The sequence below is a fragment of the Ahaetulla prasina genome, chromosome 16 (genome assembly GCF_028640845.1).
Source record: "Ahaetulla prasina isolate Xishuangbanna chromosome 16, ASM2864084v1, whole genome shotgun sequence".
Classification (NCBI taxonomy): domain Eukaryota; kingdom Metazoa; phylum Chordata; class Lepidosauria; order Squamata; family Colubridae; genus Ahaetulla; species Ahaetulla prasina.
Genome location: NC_080554.1, coordinates 10,823,712 through 10,840,118, shown reverse-complemented (window position 1 = coordinate 10,840,118; position 16,407 = coordinate 10,823,712). Strand labels below are relative to the sequence as shown.

Sequence of the window (16,407 nt, the reverse complement as noted above, 5' to 3'; positions counted from 1 at the left end):
TAGAATAGAATAGAATTTTATTGGCCAAGTGTGATTGCACACACAAGGAATTTGTCTTGGTGCATATGCTCTCAGTGTACATAAAAGAAAAGATACGTTCATCAAGGTACAACATTTACAACACAATTGATGGTCAGTATATCAATATAAATCATAAGGATTGCCAGCAACAAAGTTACAGTCAAACAGTCATAAGTGGAAAGAGATGGGTGATGGGAACTATGAGAAGATTAAGAGTAGTGCAGATTTAGTAAATAGTCTGACAGTGTTGAGGGAATTATTTGTTTAGCAGAGTGATGGTCTTCGGGAAAAAACTGTTCTTGTGTCTAGTTGTTCTGGTGTGCAGTGCTCTATAGCGTCATTTTGAGGGTAGGAGTTGAAACAGTTTATGTCCTGGATGTGAGGGATCTGTAAATATTTTCACGGCCCTCTTCTTGGTCTTACAGGGTCTCCTGCACAAGTAGAGGGTTGGACTAGAAGACCTCCAAGGTCCCTTCCAACTATTATTGTTAAAATTGGCAAGATGAAGAAACATCCACCCAGGGCCTAAACTAAGATTACCAAACCACAGCTCCGCTTCTGGCATTCGCTGGTTTCTCTCCGGGCTTAAAGGCTCTGAAACTGAATCCTGGTTTAAGTCAAGGGGGGCCCCTTCCACTGATCCCCAGGCACACACACACCGTCCCGTCCCCCCCCGTTTTGGGCTTCCATTCCATCCCAGCACTTTCTGCATCCGACGTTTTTTCCCAGCAGGATTTGAGGCGGGGGGGGCCCGCGCTCCATCTGGGCTGTCCTTTTTTTATATACCCGCACAAAAGGACAGGATGATCCTGGCAGATGGTTCCTTCCCGGGGAGAAAAAGCCGGATTCTCAAAATTAGTCAGGGGTGGCTGTTGCACGAAAAGATAAAATTTCCATCCCAAAGTCATGCCTAGTAGCTCCCCCTCCGCACAGCCAAAGAGACACCGAGATGGAAACTGAAAACGAATTGTGCGGATTAAAGCCGATTAAAACGAAGAAAAAAATCAAAACAAAACAAAAAAAAACGGAATCCGTGTGCCTTTTTTGTAAAACTGATCTAAAAACCACGTGGGAGGGGAGTTGCTTCCTTTTACCAAGATAACTGATACGAGTTAGCACGTTTCTGTTTGTTTGTTTGTTTGTTTGCTGGACAGGTTTCTAGTCCCTTGCATTATAGTTGAACCCAGATTCCAATTTAGGCAAACAATTATTCAAATAAAGAGAACCAGTAAGGGGGCGAACGGTGATTGCAGAACTGATATTTATCCCTCTGGTTTCAAAAAAGGAAGAGAATACAACAGAACAAGAGAGTTGGAAGGGGACCTTGGAGGTCATTTAGTCCAACCCCCCGCCCAAGCAGGAGACCCTACATCATTTCTGACAGATGGCAGTCCAGTCTCTTCTTGAAAGCTTCCAGGGATGAAGCTCCCACAACTTTTGAAGGGGATCTATTCCATTGAATATAGAATAACAGAGTTGGAAGAGACCTTGGAGGTCATCTAGTCCAACCCTCCGCCCAAGCAGGAGACCCTACACCATTTCTGACAAACGGCAGTCCAGCCTCTTCTTGAAAGCTTCCAGGGATGAAGCTCCCACAACTTCCGAAGGCAACTTCTGTTCCATTACATGGTTGATGGAAGAATCAGGGTTTGTTTGAATTTCCGAACAGCCCTGCGAGGTAGGAAAGTTTCGGCTTGGGAGAATGCATGTCTTTTTCATTGGGCCCTCCAGCTGGCTTCGGGAGCGCCCCTCCCCCCAAAGCTTTTGCATTCACAAGCACCCCTTTCTGCTCTTCCCCTCCCTGTCTCTCCCCTCCTCCGATGTCTTCACACCTGCGTTTGTGCTACCAACTGGGACCCCTAGTTAAGCCTGGCTAGGTGGCTCAGTGGCTAAGACCCTGAGCATATCCATCAGAAAGATCGGCAGTTCAGCGGTTCTTGTGTGAGCAGGGGGATGGACTAGATGACCAGTGCAATAGATTGCCTTCAGAAGTTGTGGGAGCTTCATCCCTGGAAGCTTTCAAGAAGAGATTGGATTGTAGGGTCTCCTGTTTGGGCGGGGGGGGGGGGGTTGACTAGATGACCTCCAAGGCCCCTTCCAATTCCGTTACTGTTAAAGTCATCCCCCTCCCCCGGATGAATTAAAACCATAAACCAAGCCCCCTCCCCCCCAAAGGGGATTCTCCTCCCCCCACCAAAGCCCATCCTGCCCGTCCCTCCGCATAACCCGGGTAAGACGCCAGTTCGAATCCTGCCACGTCTCCAAGCCGCACTTGGCTTTTGCGGGGTGGGGGGGTGGGGGAAGGGGAATGATTCGGTAAAAAAGGCTGGCCAGGGTAAGGGATGGGGTGGGGGTGGGGTGGGGAAGGCGAGCCAGAACTACAACGCCCATGATGCTCTCCGGGACCAGGCTCCTGCCTGCCCGCTAGCGGCGGCCGCGGGAACGCGCGTTTCCCAGCCCCGGCGAGGACCCAGGTAGAGACGGAGGTGCCAGCCGGCTTGTCTTGGGTTGCCGCAGAGCTCCGGGAGCCAGGCGGAGAAGCGCAGCTGGCTGGAGGGACCGGACGGACGGGCGAGGGTCTTCCAAGGGGAAGGGGCGCAGGGGAGGCGCGGATTCCCCTCCGATGAGCATCCCTTGAGCCCAAGGCAGCCCAAGCCGAGGCGACCCACCGAAGCAGCGCCGCAATCATGGGGAACCGGGGCATGGAAGACCTCATCCCTTTGGTCAACCGCCTGCAGGATGCCTTCTCCGCCATCGGCCAGAACGCCAACCTCGACCTGCCCCAGATCGCCGTGGTGGGGGGACAGAGCGCCGGCAAGAGCTCCGTGCTGGAGAATTTCGTGGGAAGGGAAAATTTCGTGGAGTGGAGGGAGGGGGAAGCGCGCGTGGGGCCAGGGGCGGATTTGCAAGGGAGGGCGGCGGCGGGGGGGGGGGGGGTTTCTCTCCCCTTGCAGAAAGCCCCCCTCCCTCCCGCCTTATGGCTTTCTGGTTGTGGGGGAGAAAGACAGAAAGGAAGAGAGAGAGAAGAAGAGAAGAGAGAAGGAGATAGAGAGAGGAAGAGAGAGAGAGGAAAGAGGAGAGGGAAAGAAAGAGAGAAGGAGAAGAGAGGAAGGAGAGAAAGAGAGAGGGAGGGGGAAGCGCGCGTGGGGCCAGGGGCGGATTTGCAAGGGAGGGCGGCGGCGGCGGGGGGGGTTTCTCTCCCCTTGCAGAAAGCCCCCCTCCCTCCCGCCTTATGGCTTTCTGGTTGTGGGGGGGGAGAGAAAGACAGAAAGGAAGAGAGAGAGAGAAGAGAAGAGAGAAGAGGAGATAGAGAGAGAGGAAGAGAGAGAGAGAGAAAGAGAGAGAGGAAAGAAAGAGAAGGAGAAGAGAGAGAAGCAGAAGAGAGAGGAGGGGAGAGAAAGAGAGAGGGAGGGGAGAGAGGAAAGAAAGAGAGAAGAAGAAGAAGAGAGAGAGGAAAGAAAGAGAGAAGGAGAAGAAGAGAGGAAGGAGAGAAAGAGAGAGGAGGGAGAGAATTAGAGGAGGGAGAGAGAGAGAGAGAGAGAGAGAGAGAAAGAAAGAAAGAGGGAGAGAGAGAGAGAGAAAAACCCCTCGGGGAATGCGTCTTTTGAGTCAGGAGGCTTAATGGCTGATTCTCCTTTTCTTCCCCAACAAAAATCATCCCCAAAAATAGGATGCTATGCATAGAGACGCGTCGGAGGGGCCATTCTGTCTCTCTTCCCCCATCCATCCAAACCTCTCCCCGGCCAGGATTCCATCTTTTCCACCCGCCCTTCGATTGACACATTGCAGATGCTCGCGGGAGGAGGAGGAGGAGGGGGCGCGTGGGGCCAGGGGCGGATTTGCAAGGGAGGGCGGCGGCGGCGGCGGGGGGTTTCTCTCCCTTGCAGAAAGCCCTCCCTCCCTCCCGCCTTATGGCTTTCTGGTTGGGGGAGAAAGACAGAAAGGAAGAGAGACAGAGAGAGAGAAAGAAGGAGAAAGAGAGAGAGAGAGAGAGGAAGAGAGAGAGAGAAAGAGAGAGAGGAAAGAAAGAGAAGGAGAAGAGAGGAAGGAGAGAAAGAGAGAGGAGGGAGAGAGAATTAGAGGAGGGAGAGAGAGAGAAAGAGAGAAGAAGAAGAAGAGAGGGAAAGAAAGAGAGAAGGAGAAGAGAGGAAGGAGAGAAAGAGAGAGGGAGGGGGAGAGAGAATTAGAGGGGGGAGAGACGGGGAAAGAAAGAGAGAAGAAGAAGAAGAAGAGAGAGAGGGAAAGAAAGAGAGAAGGAGAAGAAGAGAGGAAGGAGAGAAAGAGAGAGGAGGGAGAGAGAATTAGAGGAGGGAGAGAGAGAGAGAGAGAGAGAAAGAAAGAGGAGAGAGAGAGAGAAAACCCCTCGGGAATGCGTCTTTGAGTCAGGAGGCTTAATGGCTGATTCTCCTTTCTTCCCCAACAAAAATCATCCCCAAAAATAGGATGCTATGCATAGAGACGCGTCGGGAGGGGCCATTCTGTCTCTCTCTCTTCCCCCCCCCCACACCCATCCAAACCTCTCCCCGGCCAGGATTCCATCTTTTCCACCCGCCCTTCGATTGACACATTGCAGATGCTCGCGGGAGGAGGAGGAGGACGGGGGGGCGCAGGGGGAAGCTCTCGCCTGTCCCCCCCCCAAAAAAAAAATAATAATGAAGGGGGGGAGGTTTCAAAAAGGCGCTTGATTGACAGCTGACGTTCTCCCCTTGATCTGACCGCTAGAAAAGCCCGCCCGCTTCCATTTCGATGCCTCAAATGTATATTTGATATATACGTGTACATGTGTGTGTGCGCGCACCGATGCTGAAATCCTGGAGCTTAAGCTTGGATTTGTGCTGCAGGACAAGCCGGGGGGGCTTAGCCCGGACTCGGATCTGGGCATATTTCGGGCAATGGACAAGGCAGGGAGGGGTGGGGTAGGATGGGTGGGGGTGGGGGGTGCGCAGCCAGTCTCAGCCTTGCGCCCACCCCTACTTTTCTTCTTCTTTTTTCCCTTCTCCCCCCCCCCTCCTTTGGAGTTGGAGGGATTTGCCGGGCACGCGCACAGACACGCGCGCAGAAAGAGAGAGAGACACACATATACACACACACGCCCAGAGGCGAACGCACAAACACGCGCGCAGAAAGGAGCCATTTGTTGGAAGCGCAGCCTGCCGCCGCCGCCGCCGCCCTCTCGCCTCCACGGCGTTGGCGCAAGAGAATTAACTCTTGTAATCCTAAATGCTTTATTTATCTATCTGCAGCGCTGGGAGGGGGTTGGGGAAGATGCCCGCAGGAAACCCTCTTTTTTCTGTCTTTTTCTGTTTCATCCCTCCTTCCTTCCTTCCTTCCTTCCTAGAATATTTTCCATATCTTCCTTCCTTCACTCTTCTCTCTTTTTCCTCTCCTTTCTTTCCTACCTTCCTTCCAGCCCTCCCTTCCTTCCTATCTCTCCCTCCCTCCCTCCCTTCCTCCTTCCTTTCGTCCTCCCTCCCTCCTTCTCATTCTCCCTTTGTCCCTCCCTCCTTCCTTCCTCCTTCCCATTCACCCTCCCTCCCTCTCCTTCCTTCCTCCCATCTTAGAATATTTTCCATGTCTTCCTTCCTTCCTTCTCTCTTCCCTCTTTTTCCTCTCCTTTCTTTCCTACCTGCCTTCTAGCCCTCTCTCCCTTCCTGTCCCTCCCTCTGTCCCTCCTTCCTTTCTTCCCCCTTCCCTCCTTCTCACTCTCCCTCCCTCTCCTTCCTCTCTTCCTTCCTATCTCTCTCCTTCTGTCCCTTCTTCCTTCCTCCCTCACTCCCTCTCCTTCCTTCCTTCCTTCCTCCCTCCTTCCCACTCTCCTTCCCTCCCTCTCCTTCCTTCCTTCCTCTCTCTCTCCCTCTGTCCCTTCTTCCTCCCTCCTTCCACTCTTCCTCCTCTCATTCCTTCCTTCCTTCCTCTCTCCCTCCTTCCTTCCTTCCTTCCTCCTTCCCACTCTCCCTCTCTCCCTCTCCTTCCTTCCTCCCATCTTAGAATATTTTTCATGTCTTCCTTCCTTCCTTCTCTCTTCCCTCTTTTTCCTCTCCTTTCTTTCCTACCTGCCTTCTAGCCCTCTCTCCCTTCCTGTCCCTCCCTCTGTCCCTCCTTCCTTTCTTCCCCCTTCCCTCCTTCTCACCTCCTCCCTCCTTCCTCTCTTCCTTCCTATCTCTCTCCTTCTGTCCCTTCTTCCTTCCTCCCTCACTCCCTCTCCTTCCTTCCTTCCTTCCTCCCTCCTTCCCACTCTCCTTCCCTCCCTCTCCTTCCTTCCTTCCTGTCTCTCTCCCTCTGTCCCTTCTTCCTTTCTTCCTCCCTCCCTTCCACTCTTCCTCCCTCTCATTCCTTCCTTCCTTCCTCTCTCCCTCCTTCCTTCCTTCCTTCCTCCTTCCCACCTCCCTCTCTCCTCTCCTTCCTTCCTCCCATCTTAGAATATTTTCATGTCTTCCTTCCTTCCTTCTCTCTTCTCTTCTCTCTTTTCCTCTCCTTTCTTTCCTACCTGCCTTCTAGCCCTCTCCTTCCTGTCCCTCCCTCTGTCCCTCCTTCCTTTCTTCCCCCTTCCCTCCTTCTCACTCTCCCTCCCTCTCCTTCCTCTCTTCCTTCCTATCTCCCTCCCTCTGTCCCTCCTTCCTTTCTTCCCCCTTCCCTCCTTCTCCCTTTCCATCTCTCTCCTTCCTCTCTTCCTTCCTATCTCTCTCCTTCTGTCCCTTCTTCCTTCCTCCCTCCCTCCCTCTCCTTCCTTCCTTCCTTCCTTCCTTCCTTCCTTCCTTCCTCCCTCCTTCCCACTCTCCTTCCCTCCCTCTCCTTCCTTCCTTCCTGTCTCTCTCCCTCTGTCCCTTTCTTCCTCCCTCCCTTCCACTCTTCCTCCCTCTCATTCCTTCCTTCCTTCCTTCCTCTCTCCCTCCTTCCTTCCTTCCTTCCTCCTTCCCACTCTCCCTCCCTCCCTCTCCTTCCTTCCTTCCTGTCTCTCTCCCTCTCTCCCTTCTTCCTTTCTTCCTCCCTCCCTTCCACTCTCCCTCCCTCTCATTCCTTCCTTCCTTCCTGTCTCTCTCCCTCCTTCCTTCCTTCCTCCTTCCCACTCTCCCTCCCTCCCTCTCCTTCCTTCCTTCCTGTCTCTCCTCTGTCCCTTCTTCCTTTCTTCCTCCCTCCTTCCACTCTTCCTCCCTCTCATTCCTTCCTTCCTCTCTCCTCCTTCCTTCCTTCCTTCCTCCCTCCCTCCTCCTCTCTCTCCTTCCTTCCTCCCATCTTAGAATATTTTCATGTCTTCCTTCCTTCTCTCTCTCCTCCTTCCTCTCCTTTCTTTCCTACCTGCCTTCTAGCCCTCTCCTTCCTGTCCCTCCTCTGTCCCTCCTTCCTTTCTTCCCTTCCTCCTTCTCACTCTCCTCCTCTCCTTCCTCTCTTCCTTCCTATCTCCTCCCTCTGTCCCTCCTTCCTTTCTTCCCCTTCCTCCTTCTCACCTCCCTCCTCTCCTTCCTCTCTTCCTTCCTGTCTCTCCCTCTGTCCTTCTTCCTTCCTCCTCCTCCTCTCCTTCCTTCCTTCCTTCCTTCCTTCCTTCCTTCCTTCCTTCCTCCTCCTCCTTCCTCCTTCCTCCCTCTCCTTCCTTCCTTCCTGTCTCTCTCCTCTGTCCCTTCTTCCTCCCTCCTTCCACTCTTCCTCCTCTCATTCCTTCCTTCCTTCCTTCCTCTCTCCTCCTTCCTTCCTTCCTTCCTCCTTCCCACTCTCCCTCCCTCCCTCTCCTTCCTTCCTTCCTGTCTCTCTCCCTCTGTCCCTTCTTCCTTTCTTCCTCCCTCCCTTCCACTCTCCCTCCCTCTCATTCCTTCCTTCCTTCCTGTCTCTCTCCCTCCTTCCTTCCTTCCTCCTTCCCACTCTCCCTCCCTCCCTCTCCTTCCTTCCTTCCTGTCTCTCTCCCTCTGTCCCTTTTTCCTTTCTTTCTCCCTCCCTTCCACTCTCCCTCCCTCTCATTCCTTCCTTCCTTCCTTCCTTCCTGTCTCTCTCCCTCCTTCCTTCCTTCCTTCCTTCCTCCTTCCCACTCTCCCTCCCTCCCTCTCCTTCCTTCCTTCCTTCCTGTCTCTCTCCCTCTGTCCCTTCTTCCTTTCTTCCTCCCTCCCTTCCATTCTCCCTCCCTCTCTCTCCTTCCTTCCTTCCTGCCTGCCTCCCTCCCTCCTTCCTCCCTCCCTTCCATCTCTCTCTCTCCCTCTCTTTCTCTCTTCCTTCCTTCCATCCATGCTGTTGCTGCTGCTTTTTTCAGGTGGGTGAAGTGGGCATGGAGAGAAATATTTTGGCCAGAGGGCCATACCTGGTGATGATGCGAAGGCACTTTGCCCAATAAGGCCTCCTGCCAAAGGCTCGGGCAGAAGCCACCGACTGTTATGTCATCTCAAGGATGCGCCGAAATATTGCTTTTTTTTGGGGGGTGGGAGGAGGAGCAACAGCAGGGGGAAAGAGCTCCCTCCCCCTTTTCCAGGCGCCTCAACGTGTTTTCCCAAGGTGGACACCTGTCCCGGCCACCCTCTCCCTCCGTTTCCCCCAAAGGTATAACTGAGAGCCAGCATCTGCTCATGCGTTAAAGGGGGGGGGGTCTTAACGGGGGGGGGGATTGGGAGCAGCTGCTGAACAGTATCCACGTCAAGAAACCCCATTGCACGGCCGATCCTTCCCTATTTTCCTCTGCCCCCTCCCCTCTGTTTACATGTCTCACCTGAGCGCCTGGGCGATCCAATGCCTGGTGCCAGCCAGGTGGAGGTGAGGGATGCAAGGGGCAGGGACCAAAACCTCTTGCAAATGAAAACATGGAGCTTCTCGTCCTCCCAAGTTGGGGACATTCCCCTTCCCCCCCCCCCACAACCTTGTCAGAAAATGCCAGCAAAACTACAAACATATATATATATATATATATATATATATATATATATATATATATATATATATATATATATATGTATATATGTATATATGTATATATGTATGTATATATATATATATATATATATATATTTTCTGAGGTTTTCACGGTGTTAGTATATAGGTCTTTGGTTATTGGGTTTTCTCCACGTAAAATTGGAAGTGTCTTGGCAACGTTTGACGAAGTCTCATTCGTCATCTTCAGGCTGGTGTTATCAGCTTCGTGCTTCTAGGATCACACATTGCTCCCAGAAGCGCACGAAGCTGAAGCCTGAAGATGACGAATGAGACCTCGTCAAAACGTCGCCAAGACACTTCCAATTTTACACGGGAGAAAACCCGAACAACCAAAGACCTACATACAAACACCCGTGAAAACCTCAGAAAACAAATATATATATATATATATATATATTCATGTGACCTTCATATCCGCCTCCAGGGAAGCTTCTGAAAATGGCAGATTATGTACGAGGTTGAGCAGATGGCTGGCGTGGGGGTGTGTGGGGAGAAAGAGCCTGTGCTAGGCCCCCTTTTGCTTTGGGGACGCCCTCTGATTTCCCCCCCTAGAGAAATAAACCTATCAAAATGGAACTGGGATTTCTTTGACGACAAATTCCCCCCTCCCAAGTTGTGTGGATGAGGCCGAGATTCTTCCTCTCTTCCCTTCTTAAAATAAGATGATGTTAACAACGGGCTTTCCGGAAACAGAATTCTAGATCCGTTCTGGAATTTAAGAGCAGAGGGTTCTTAAACTTAAAAGCGGGGTTTGGAGGTGTAGGCCAGAGGCGAGCGGGCTGGACCAAAAGAGCAGAAATAATCCGAGGTGTGGATTTTTGGGGTGCGGGGATGTGGAGGAATCGGGGAGCCATTTGGTTTCTCTTCTTCTTATCTCTTCCGGTGATGAATTTGGCTGCTCTTCGGGCATTTTCTTCATTGTCTAAGAGAAAGTGCGTGTGTGTCTCGTTGTCCCTGTCTCCCCCCCCTCCTGACAAAATGCTGTTGTGTAATCAGCAGAAAAAGAAGTAGAGAGGAAGGAGGATGGAGTGAGTGAGTGACTGGTCTTTGGCCTGGTGAAAAATTTCATCAGAAAGGAAGGAAGAAGGAAGGAAGGAAGGAAGGAAGGAAGGAAGGAAGGAAGGAAGGAAGGAAGGAAGGAGAGGAAAAAGAGAGATGAGAGAAGGATATGGAAAATATTCTGAGAAAGAAGGAAGATTTTATTTTTTGTCACAACAATATACACAAGCATCACACAAAATGATTATATAGTGTATAAATATATATATGAGGAAATATGAGGAAGTATAAGCATATATATATAAGAAAAAACAATAGGACAGGAACGGTAGGCATGTTTGTGCTGTTATGCACACCCCTTATAGTCCTCTTAGGAATGGGGTGAGGTCAATAGTAGACAGTTTTTGGTTAAAGCTTTTGGGATTATGGGAAGAGACCACAGAGTCAGGTAATGTGTTCCAAGCACTGATAACTCTGTTACAGAAGTCATATTTTTTGCAATCTAGATTGAAGCGGTTAACATTAAGTTTGAATCTATTGATTGCTCTGAGAAAGAAGGAAGGAGGGAGGGAGGAGGAGAAAAAGAGATGAGAGAAGGAAGGATGATATGGAAAATATTCTGAGAAAGAAGGAAGGAGGGAGGAAGGAAGGAAAAGAAAAAGAGAGATGAGGGAAAGAAGGAAGATTTGGAAAATACTTTGAGAAGGAGGGAGGGAGGAAGGAAAAGGAGGAAAAAGAGATGAGAGAAGGAAGGAAGATTTGGAAAATATTCTGAGAAGGAAGGAAGATTTGGAAAATATTCTGAGAAAGAAGGAAGATTTGGAAAATATTCTGAGAAGGAAGGAAAAGAAAAGAGATGAGAGAAGGAAGGAAGGTAGATGTGGAAAATATTCTGAGAAGGAAGGAAAAGAGATGAGGAAGGAAGAAGGATATGGAAAATATTCTGAGAAGGAAGGAGAAGAAAAGAGATGAGGAAGGACAGGAACGGTAGGCACGTTTGTGCTCTTATGCACGCCCCTTATAGTCCTCTTAGGAATGGGGTGAGGTCAATAGTAGACAGTTTTTGGTTAAAGCTTTTGGGATAATGGGAAGAGACCACAGAGTCAGGTAATGTGTTCCAAGCAGTGATAACTCGGTTACAGAAGTCATATTTTCTGAAATCTAGATTGAAGCGGTTAACATTAAGTTTGAATCTATTGATTGCTCTTGTATTATTGCAATATGATATGGATAAGATATGGAAAGATAAGATATGGAAAATATTCTGAGAAAGAAGAAAGGAGGGAGGAAGGAAGGAAAAGAAAAAGAGAGATGAGAGAAGGAAGGAAGATATGGAAAATATTCTGAGAAGGAGGGAGGGAAGGAGGAAGGAAGGAGAAGAAAAAAAGAGAGATGAGGGAAAGAAGGTAGATGTGGAAAATATTCTGAGAAGGAGGGAGGGAGGGAGGGAAGGAGGAAGGAAGAGTGGAAGGATGGAGGGATGGATGGAAGGAAGGAGGTAGGGAGGAGAGAGAATGGAAAGAGAAATTGGAAAAAGGACCTTCCTTCCTTCCTTCCTTCCTTCCTTCCTTCCTTCCTTCCTTCCTTCCTTCCTTCCTTCCCAATCCATTCTCTGGTGATAACTTTACTGAATTTCAGTCTATTTTTCTCCTTCTCCTGTCAATGGCCCTGGTCTCCTTTGGGAAGACAGTCACACGTGACATTCCTCCTCTTTTCCCGCAAGCGTTACAGCTTCCACCGTGTGACTCACCTTGGTTCCACCTTTGACTTTACAGGTGCCTCAGTTTCCCCGCTGGATGTTTTGGATTTGATTTACCCTCTGAGGCCAGGAGGAGAGGCAGGGGTTTGGGCAGGGGTTTGGACTAGAACAGGGGTCTCCAACCTTGGCAACTTTAAGCCTGGAGGACTTCAACTTAAGCCTGGAGGACCAACTTAAGCCTGGAGGACTTCAACTCCCAGAATTCCCCAGCCAGGCTGGCTGGGGAATTCTGGGAGTTGAAGTCCTCCAGGCTTAAAGTTGCCAAGGTTGGAGACCCCTGGACTAGAAGACCTCCAAGATCTCTTCCAGCTCTATTCTGACTGACTGATTGATAGAGGTCGTCTTCGACTTAATGGCACTTCATTTAGTTCAAGGTTACAACGGCATTGAAAAGAGCGACTTATGGCCATTTTTCACACTTAACGACCGTTGCAGCATTTCTCCCCAACGGTCCGTGATCAGAATTCGGATGCTTGGCAAGTGACTCGTATTTAGGACGGTGGCAGCGTCCCGGGGTCACGTGATCCCCTTTTGCGACCTTCCGACAAGCAAAGACAATAGGGGATTCACTTAACAACCGTGTGACTAATTTTAACACCCGCAGCAATTCACTTAATAATGAATTAAGGAAGGTCGTAAAATGGAACAAAACTCACTTCAGTGAGAGGATCTGCACCAAGACAAATTCCTTGTGCGTCCAATCACACTTGGCCAATAAAAAATTCTATTCTATTCTATTCTATTCTATTCTATTCTATTCTATTCTATTCTATTCTATTCTATATTCTACCCTACCCTACCCTTATTCTCTTCTCTTCTCTTCCCTTCCCTTTTCTTCTCTTCTCTTCTCTTCTCTTCTCTTCTCCCCTCCCCTCCCCTCCCCTTATTCTATTCTATTCTACCCTACCCTACCCTACCCTTATTCTATTCTATTCTATTCTATTCTATTCTATTCTATTCTATTCTATTCTATTCTATTCTATTCTATTCTGTTCTATTCTATTCTACCCTACCCTACCCTTATTCTCTTCTCTTCTCTTCTCGTCTCTTCTCTTCTCTTCTCCCCTCCCCTCCCCTCCTCTCCCCTTATTCTATTCTATTCTACCCTACCCTACCCTACCCTTATTCTATTCTATTCTATTCTATTCTATTCTATTCTATTCTATTCTATTCTATTCTATTCTGTTCTGTTCTATTCTATTCTACCCTACCCTACCCTACCCTTATTCTCTTCTCTTCTCTTCTCTTCCCTTTTCTTCTCTTCTCTTCTCTTCTCCCCTCCCCTCCCCTCCCCTTATTCTATTCTATTCTATTCTATTCTATTCTATTCTATTCTATTCTATTCTATTCTATTCTATTCTGTTCTGTTCTATTCTATTCTACCCTACCCTACCCTTATTCTCTTCTCTTCTCTTCTCTTCTCTTCTCTTCTCTTCTCTTCTCTTCTCTTCTCTTCTCTTCTCTTCTCTTCTCTTCTCTTCTCTTCTCTTCTCCCCTCCCCTCCCCTTATTCTATTCTATTCTACCCTACCCTACCTACCCTTATTCTATTCTATTCTGTTCTATTCTGTTCTATTCTATTCTGTTCTGTTCTGTTCTGTTCTATTCTGTTCTGTTCTATTCTATTCTATTCTGTTCTATTCTATTCTATTCTGTTCTGTTCTATTCTATTCTACCCTACCTACCCTTATTCTCTTCTCTTCTCTTCTCTTCTCTTCTCTTCTCTTCTCTTCTCTTCTCCCCTCCCCTCCCCTTATTCTATTCTATTCTACCCTACCCTACCCTACCCTTATTCTATTCTATTCTATTCTATTCTATTCTATTCTATTCTATTCTATTCTATTCTATTCTGTTCTGTTCTGTTCTGTTCTGTTCTATTCTATTCTATTCTACCCTACCCTACCCTTATTCTCTTCTCTTCTCTTCTCTTCCCTTCTCTTCTCTTCTCTTCTCTTCTCTTCTCTTCTCTTCTCTTCTCTCCCTCCTCCCTCCCTCCCTTATTCTATTCTATTCTACCCTACCCTACCCTACCCTTATTCTATTCTATTCTATTCTATTCTATTCTATTCTATTCTATTCTATTCTGTTCAGAAACGTCTCACTTAGCAACAGAAATGCTGGGCTCCATTGCGGTCGTAAGTCGAGGCCTACCCCGTATGTCACGGAGAAGCATGTGAGAGGTCAATAGTGACGGGAGTCGTATTTAATAACATCTGGAGAACGTCAGTCAGGAATTTAACTTGCCTTTGTTTGTTCGCTAAACTCGGGTTGACATCGATTTTTCGAGATGGTTATGTTTTTCAGAAGGATCAAATGGAAGTCTTTGAGGGCTTTGATTAATATTTTAAAGCAACCCAGTTGGGTGCGAGTACGAGAGGGGCAGCTTTTGGGCAAGTCCACAATTGAGTCTGGGGAGATGGGAGATGGGAGATGGTGCAATCGGAGCCCCCACTTTTTCCAAATGATGCTTTGGAGAAAATGCAATCCCCTTGAGCTCTAAGAAACAAATCTTTCCTGCGGGGTTCAACCAAAGTTTTGCTTCCTTCCTTTAAATATATATATATGTAGGTCTTTGGTTATTTGGGTTTTCTCCCACGTAAAATTAGAAGTGTCTTGGTGACGTTTTGACGAAGTCTCATTCGTCATCTTCAGGCTGGTGTTATCAGCTTTGTGCTTCTAGGAGCAATGTGTGATCCTAGAAGCACGAAGCTGATAACACCAGCCTGAAAATGACGAATGAGACTTCGTCAACGTCATATCTAATTACGAGAAAACCTGAATAACCAAAGACCTACATATAAACACCCGCGAAAACCTCAGAAAACATATATATGTGTGTGTGTGTGTGTGTGTATGTATATGTATATGTATATGTATATGTATATGTATATGTATATGTATATGTATATGTATATGTATATGTATATGTATATGTATGTAGGTTTTGGTTATTCAGGTTTTCTCCGGCGTAAAATTGGAAGTGTCTTGGTGACGTTTCGACGAAGTCTCATTCGTCATCTTCAGGCTGGTGTTTGCAGCCTGAAGATGACGAATAATTTCATCAAGCAGTGGTGCCAATTTTATGTGAGAAAACCCAAATAACCAAAGACCTACATATAAACACCATGAAACCTCAGAAAACATATATATATATATATATATATATATATATATATATATATATATATATATATATATATATATATATACATATATATATATATATATATATATATATATATAAATAATTCCTTGCTGGACTTTGGAGTCAGAGGCGAGGCAGGCAAATCCGTACAATTAATTAAACCAGGTTTAGCTAAAACCTCACGCGTATATGCGTGCGTGTGAATGCTTTTGCAACCCTCACGTCTTAATTCTGCAAAATTCCCCCTGGCAAAAAAAAATAAATGTTGAGGCAGGTGGTTGTGTATGGGGAATATCTTCCCTTTGCCTGCCATTTACAAGATTAAATTTTAAATTGAAACAGGAGGGAATGTCATTTTCTCCTCCCCTGCTGGTTTTATGGCTGGGGACGTCTACTGAGATGCAAATATGAACGGGGACTCCAGATTCTTGTTGTTTATATGCCTTTCCAGCTCTTGTGCTGCAGTGTCTTATGGGAAACGGAGTCTCTGCAATTGAGATTCTAGAAAACAACAAGGGTCAATCTGGAGCTAGTGGAAACTCTGGCTAGATTTAAAGTCAGAGAGCTGAACGCCGCTGTTATAAAATCTCTGGTGTACGATTTATGCATTTAGTTTTAAAATAGATGCATGTAATACAAATGAACCCATCTGGAGGCCAATGCTGGGGATGGCTAAGTCAGTTGCTAGTTAATTGTGATTGAATTGTTAAGGTTTAGTTACGCTAAATCTTAAGAGCTGGTTTGTAAACTCTAAACACTTTGACTCTAAAGAACAGGTTCACCCAAATCCTCAATTTTGCAAAAGCTCTCTTTGGCTTCTTGCATTCGTACCCCCAGCTTTCCATTTCAAAATGGTGCTGAAAACAGTGAGGGGATAGAAAAAGAGATAGATCATAATGAAATGCATCATTCAGAAAATAGAAATGTATAACGAAAGAGAGGTGGGGGGAGAGAGAGAAATTGGAAGCACCTTCTCAGCTAAAATCCAGCACGTTTTAATTCATGCCGGTCAGGTGTCTGAAAGAAGGGCTAAAGAGGAACCTCCTGTGGCAAGGAGTTCCGCAGATCTTGGAAGAGGAAATGAAAGGCAAGTAGGGTGATATTAGCCAGGGCTTTGTGGCTCTGAATTATTATTTTTTTCCACCTGCAAATTTTCTGCCAACGGCAGCGTCATGTGAACAGCGTACCGAAAATGGTCTATGAACTTCCAGATTTTTTTTCCCCTCCTATTTGGACGAAGGGGCCTTTTGGATATCTTCCCTTCCCCTATGAGAAGCCAGGGAGAAAACAAACGAAGGGGAAGGTACCGTGTTTCCCCAAAAATAAGACCGGGTCTTATATTAATTTTTGCTCATTAGGGTTTATTTTCGGGTTAGGTCTTATTTTGGGGGAAATACGGTACTAAAGGCATCCATCTGGCTGATAATCTTAACTGGGGCTTATTTTGGGGGTAGGGCTTATATTACGAGCATCCTGAAAAATTATGCTAAGGCTTATTTTCGGGTTAGGTCTTATTTTGGGGGAAATACGGTACTAAAGGCATCCATCTGGCTGATAATCTTAACTGGGGCTTATTT

The 16,407-nt window shown here is 47.6% G+C and overlaps 1 protein-coding gene across 8 annotated transcripts in view; it reads left to right on the top strand.

Moving 5' to 3' along the window:
* Positions 1 to 2,490: 2,490 nt before the first annotated feature.
* Positions 2,491 to 16,407, top strand: part of DNM1 (dynamin 1) — a 134,185-nt gene continuing 120,268 nt past the window's right edge. For all 8 annotated transcript variants that reach the window (XR_009152327.1, XR_009152325.1, XR_009152326.1 and 5 more), the window contains exon 1: positions 2,491 to 2,872. Coding sequence is in view for 5 of the 8 variants with exons in the window: in XM_058159600.1 (XP_058015583.1) it covers positions 2,709 to 2,872 (164 nt within the window). In the remaining 3 variants the exon portion in view is untranslated. The remainder of the gene's footprint in view (positions 2,873 to 16,407) is intronic.